The sequence below is a fragment of the Micromesistius poutassou genome (assembly GCF_964030765.1).
Source record: "Micromesistius poutassou genome assembly, chromosome: 16".
NCBI classification, from domain to species: domain Eukaryota; kingdom Metazoa; phylum Chordata; class Actinopteri; order Gadiformes; family Gadidae; genus Micromesistius; species Micromesistius poutassou.
Genome location: NC_140286.1, coordinates 2484452 through 2490451, shown reverse-complemented (window position 1 = coordinate 2490451; position 6000 = coordinate 2484452). Strand labels below are relative to the sequence as shown.

The 6000-nt window shown below is 40.4% G+C and overlaps 1 protein-coding gene across 1 annotated transcript; it reads left to right on the top strand.

Annotated features, from left to right (window-relative positions):
* The first annotated feature begins 209 nt into the window (after positions 1–209).
* On the top strand, positions 210–3865 carry myl13 (myosin, light chain 13). The gene is made up of 6 exons (XM_084480718.1): positions 210–348; positions 2008–2035; positions 2359–2508; positions 2728–2901; positions 3409–3516; positions 3640–3865. Exons 1-5 carry the CDS (start codon positions 250–252, stop codon positions 3513–3515), a joined length of 558 nt encoding a protein of 185 aa, XP_084336844.1. The 5' UTR covers positions 210–249; the 3' UTR covers position 3516; positions 3640–3865.
* Positions 3866–6000: the final 2135 nt, after the last annotated feature.

Below are 6000 nucleotides of genomic sequence, written 5' to 3'. Positions count from 1 at the left end.
TCCGTGTTTTGCGTCTGTGATGTCCTAATCACGCAGGCCCACATTCGCGCTCCTTTGTCTTAAATAGAATCACAAAGGCCTCGCCTTTTATAGTGCTCGGCCTATTGTTGGCGGGCCGTGGAGGTCACGCGCCGGTGTGCGGGCTGGGAGATGACACCTGTGGCACAGTAGATAAATGGGCCCCGCCAGCCAAAGGGGCTACTTTCCACCATAGCGTGCGAAACCCTTCACTCTTGAAAGACCCTCACAATGGCGCCAAAGAAGAAGGAAGAGCCCAAGCCGGTGGAACCTCCTAAGCCTGAGCCCGAGCGCCCCAAGACGCCACTGTTTGACAGTGCATCAGTGACGGTAAATAACCGATAACCAAACTTTGATCTATTGATCAGAAGTTGGGCGTGTTCGTTTGTTGATCTAATCGTGTTGTATTGCAAAAATAAAGGTGTTCTTATAAAATAGTTGCAATAGCCAAAGATCCGAAATCCTTTTAGATTTAGAGATGAGACGCGTGAATGCGGTGCACAGGCTGTGATGCATGTCTCTTTTACAGAGCGCCAGGGACACCATGTGACATAAACACAACAGTGCACGCAGACAGAACTATTGGTAGTTCTATTGGTCGAGGCAACGTAATCACAAACACATTCAAAGGACTTTCATTTAGATTAGATTTGGATGAAAACCTTTTATGCATAACATGTTTTGCTGAATAGGTGCATAATGATCTGAATAGGTCAATAATAACTTTATGTAAATGGCACTCTGTTACTATTCTTGCAACTGATTTGTCATGTGTTAAATGTGTTCTGGTGTGTGTCAGTCTTGTTCAGCGTAAAGCTATGGCTTAGGCTACTAACTATAGCATAGTAGCTAAGACAGAAAATCATGGAAAACGTGTCTTCTGCTGACTTTGCGTCCTTTGTCTAGACATGCTTGGTTGGCTTGGTTGAGGGGAGCAGCCATGTTCTGAAGCAGCGAGGTTAAAACCACAAAATATGATTTTCATTATGTCTGAGAATTGGAGACCACCCACCATCTGCTGTGGGAGAACTGCTTAGGAGAAGGGGAAAAAAATACATCTATAATTAAAACCAACATGATCCATTTTTAAACGTGTGTAGATAAGTGTTGTGATAATATTTTTACAGTTTGTATAGCTTGGGTGTGTTGCCCGCCTGAGACAAGAGGGCTGGATTTAGATGTGGTCAGGAATCCAACATCAACATATTCAGTGATAATCAACTCGTCTTATGTTTATCCTAAGTCTAAATGGTGATTTATTTTTAGGAATCATAATACTGCATACAAAGATAAATCTATTCCACTCCTACACAGTTTATTTATGGCCTACTTTGTCTTCTGATAACAATTTAATAAAAATGCAAAAGCTTTATCTTCACAGTTCAATGTTTAAATGAACTTTTATTGTTTGTATAGTTATATATATCATTATTATAATACTATTATAATAGCCATAGTAATAGTAGTGGTATTATTAGTGGTTTGAGGCCTACTGTGTATCATATATCATCTGTTTAAACATATCACACCTAGTTGATATTAAGAGCTCTCCACAGCCCGGACCACCGTTGGTCAGCTATCTAATTACGCCCCTTCATGACCCCCTATGTACTATAAGAAAAGTGAGAGTCAGACAGCGCTCGGCCTGTTGTCTAGCGGTGCAGGGAGGAGAGGCTGTTGTACTGGGACTCAAGGTTACCAGAGAACAAAGCACAGGAGAGGAATGCAGATTCCTCAAATGAGAGCAGAGAAACTTGAGTCGCTGGAATCTTAGTGCGCTCCGGGACCGTTTATGTAACGGGAGGGCCGTTTAGAAAGCTCTGGGTTTTTAATAAGGGCCACAGGTCGTTAATAACGGGTTTCCCCTCTCCTCCTTTTTTTCTGGTTTGCTTGATTTATGTGTCACTGCTTGAATTCCTACTTATTGTTTTTTTTTCCGCAGAGCTTCAGAACAACACTAATGGTTTCATGTGCTTTTCCTCCCCTCAGTTGGAGTTCACCCCTGAACAAATTGAAGGTACGTTTGGGCTTGTTGTCCCAGTGGTCCAGTGCATTGGCCACCAGCTATTTATAGAGGGATAGAACAGCTCGTCATTTTCAGCAATGACCAGCGCCAATCCATTTCTGTCACAAAATGCCCAAGATCAATCAGTTATAGATAAGAAAGAAACACAACAATGCAATCTAATGTGTATGTGATTTTACTTTGGCTATTTTATTAAAGATATGAAACCGTCTAATCAGCATAAAGAATGAATAAACAAACATTACAAAGCGACACAAGGGAGTTCATAGGATGCATTATTCACCGTTTCTTGGCTCGGTTTCTTTTCCTGTCAGATATCAAAGACGCCTTCCAGTTGTTCGACAGAACACCCGGCAATGAAATGAAGATAACTTACGCACAGTGCGGCGACCTCACCAGAGCCCTGGGTCAGAACCCAACCAACAAGGAGATCATGTACGTTCTGGGAAAGCCCAAGCCAGAAGGTAATGATGGAGCCCAATATATGTCTTCATTCAATTCTTTGTTGGGTGCGTCCTCTGAACACATGTAATGAATGAACCCTGTTGGAAATCCAATGGTCAGATTTAATACAAAAAAGGATTCGGGTTTAGGCCAAGTCAATAATAACAACAATAGTGACACCAAAACAACAAATGCTAATGACAACAGTGTGCATCTGTGTAACAACACTTTATCTTCAGAAATGCAAACCAAGATGCTGAACTTTGACGAGTTCCTGCCCATGCACCAGCACTTCTGTAAGGGCAAGGACAGCGGGACGTATGAGGACTTTGTTGAGGGTCTGAGGGTGTTTGACAAGGAGGGCAATGGTACAGTCATGGGTGCTGAGCTCAGACATGTTCTCTCAGTAATGGGTGAGTAGGTTTCCCTTTGAAGTGGTGACACACATCAGTTTCACATGATTAAAAGTAAAACATATGAATGTGGTGATAACAACCAAAACGGTGTAATGGTGAAGTGTACATCGGACCAGACACTCCATTGACCATACCTAGACATTACATGGACATTTCCCTAAGGCTCACTCCTGCACGGCTACACATCAGTGTTTCGTCAACTGTTCCGTTGTTGTTGCAATCGACCTCTTAGTCAGAAAGATCTTTTGGCTCGTACAAGATTTTTCATGTATAAGACACTTTTTTGTCGATAAGTCTGTGAAGCGTTCAATCACTTCACAACAAATCGAATGCTTCATACTTCCGCTATTCCTAATTGATACATTGATTATTATTGTTAAATATTATTTACACATTTCTAAGCTATTAGTCTGCGATTCATATGTCCTCTTCTTTTTTATCGATCAATAATAAGGTAGGGCTATGTCTCTCTATTGTAAGTGAACGTTGTTCTCCTCACCGAAGGTGAGAAGATGAAGGAGGACGAGGTGGAGCAGCTGATGCAGAACCAGGAGGACGCCAACGGCTGCATCAACTACGAGGCCTTTGTGAAATACGTCATGGCGAATTAAGGTGAGGTAACTCTGTCCTCAACATTAACTCAAAAACGTATTCTGAGATTTGACTGGGAGTTTTAAGATCGCAAAAAGTGTCTTACTGCCAACCTCATTCCCTCTCCCTTTTATCTTCCATCAGAAAATGATGACTTCAGGAGACCGGAATCAATGTATACATCCAGTTCTGTCTCCCGGGCGTCACCTATGCAAATTGTGTTACAAAGGACTTTTCAATGTTTGTCTTAATTGAGTGCCTGACTTGGCACACACTTGGCAATAAATACGATTCATTTGTTGCACAAAAACCTTGTTCATATTGTAACCTTCATATAAATTGGAAATAAAGGATACGTTTTCCAACAATTCATTGCGATGCTTTCTGACAGTACACGAAAGTTGAAGCAGTTCACAGGTCCTCCAGCAGAGTGTGCTATACTCTTTGATATGACATTCTAGGATCACTAGAGAAGCGGGTCGACATCTCGACATTGGTAGGCCTACATTAAAGGGAGCCCACCGCACCACAAATGATTAATGTTTATGCGTAGAATGTTTACACGCATCCCAAAACAAACGGACAAACAGTGTTATGGATTAAATATAAAACAGGTTACAGGTTTTCTTCCTCCCAGTTTCTGAGACACAAAGTGTGGCAAAGAACACTTTACTACTCATCTATAACCTTCTCGTGCTGGATGTCAATATTTTAACAACATTTCACGATTGCCTTTCAATTGGTTAATCAAATCAATAAAATCAACAAATTAATCCATTAAACTGTTGAGATCTCTGTCTCTCATCCCGACAACATATATTGTATGTTTTGGAAGAGGGGTGGCGTTAAAAAACTCCCTGATCAGTTAAAGGCTACTTTATTAGTGATTACTTTCTTCTGAAAGTAGAGGGCGCTATTTCTTTAGGTTGGACATTTGTAATTAAATCCTGTATGCCATAAGTGCAACAGTTAGTTCAAGAGTTTAACTAGATGCTCATGTTAGACATGTAATGTAAATATTCTAGGACTTACTTACATTTTCCACTATTTTGCCTTTTCATGTAATTTAATTGTTATGGAAGACACACACACATACATACATACATAAACAAACACACACACACACACACACAAACTGAATCATACCATCATGTATGCACATTTATGTATGTATGCATTTCTTTGTATTGCAAAAGGACTGTTGATAAAGTGATCTCAACAACCAGCTCCATGTATGCACTTGCATTCTACGTTTGCACTTCTTTTCATTTATTGTTTGTTAATAATGGTGGTGCTATGTTTGTCTTTCAGCTTTATGCCCTGTAACCCTTTCCCTTCTCTCCGGAGATAATTTCCCTTCAGTTCTAAACTAAAGGACCACTAAGATCCAGGGATTTAGGGAGCAAGCGTCGTGACTGAGAGCCTTTTCAGTTTCCTTTATTTCCTTCAAACATGTGGCTTCCAGCAGGGCTATCATGATGGGACCGTTGCCTTTGTGCTTATTTTTCAGGGGTATTCCTAGTCTACGACCACATCCACATTCCCCTAGCCATCCTGAGGGAAATGCCATGAACGCTGATGTCCCAAACTGACATTTACACTGATCAAGCTTGAATGGTTTGATGAACAATGGTTATTTATAACTTAGCATGTCTAAGGTTTGTGTGATGATTGCTCAGGACTATACTTTCCACTCGGGCCCTATAGGACAGGTCCTGGGAGTGGAAGTATAGAAACAGTAGGCCACTAAAAAGCAAACAAGGAGGTGGAACATGTAAACCTTATTTTGAAAAATGGCCAAAGAATGTTTTTAAGGATATTATTATTTGATTTATAATATATTTTTAATAAGGATAGATTTTTCCTTATGCTAGCTCTCCTCTTCATTAATCATTCGCCAACAGTCGCAACATGTTGGACTGTATGGGATCAAACTGAACAGTGCCTCTTGAATGTGTAATTCTATGTTTAACATTCCCTTCTCTTCTGTCAGAAATGCAGTATTTGTCCTAGATCAAATTAGAAATTGCCGTGCCGTTTTGTTCGTGTCAATCCTATGTTCTCAGGGTCCCTTGTTCACAGATATATATGGCCTATAATAGGAACATGCAGATATTATTAACTTGGATAGAAAATCAGAATGTGTGTTTGTGTGTGTGGGAATGTTCAGGGAACATAGCATGGAGTTGAACATAGAGGCCAAGGCAAATGTTTCAATCTGTTGAAACGTTTACTTAACCCTCATATTGTGCTATGGGGCATGTACCGATTGTATTCACTGGTGAATGTTGGCCTTTTCACCCTAAAAAAACGTTTTACCTCATGGGTTGAACCTCATAAATAACTTCACATTCTTAATATCACTTCCATTTAACTTGCTGTTAGCTCATCAAACAAAATCAAATCAAATCATCAAATTACTTTCCTAATGACTGTTGTCATTAGGGTGAAATCGACCCACAGAGGACATGGGTTTATTTTGCTTATCTAGCATTAATCCAAGAT

Excerpts from the sequence above, each read along its gene's own strand:
- myl13 (XM_084480718.1), top strand. The coding sequence starts at position 250 with ATGGCGCCAAAGAAGAAGGAAGAGCCCAAGCCGGTGGAACCTCCTAAG. Across the intron at positions 2,036-2,358 it reads CACCCCTGAACAAATTGAAG|ATATCAAAGACGCCTTCCAG; the intron begins GTACGTTTGGGC and ends TTTTCCTGTCAG. Across the intron at positions 2,509-2,727 it reads GGGAAAGCCCAAGCCAGAAG|AAATGCAAACCAAGATGCTG; the intron begins GTAATGATGGAG and ends CTTTATCTTCAG.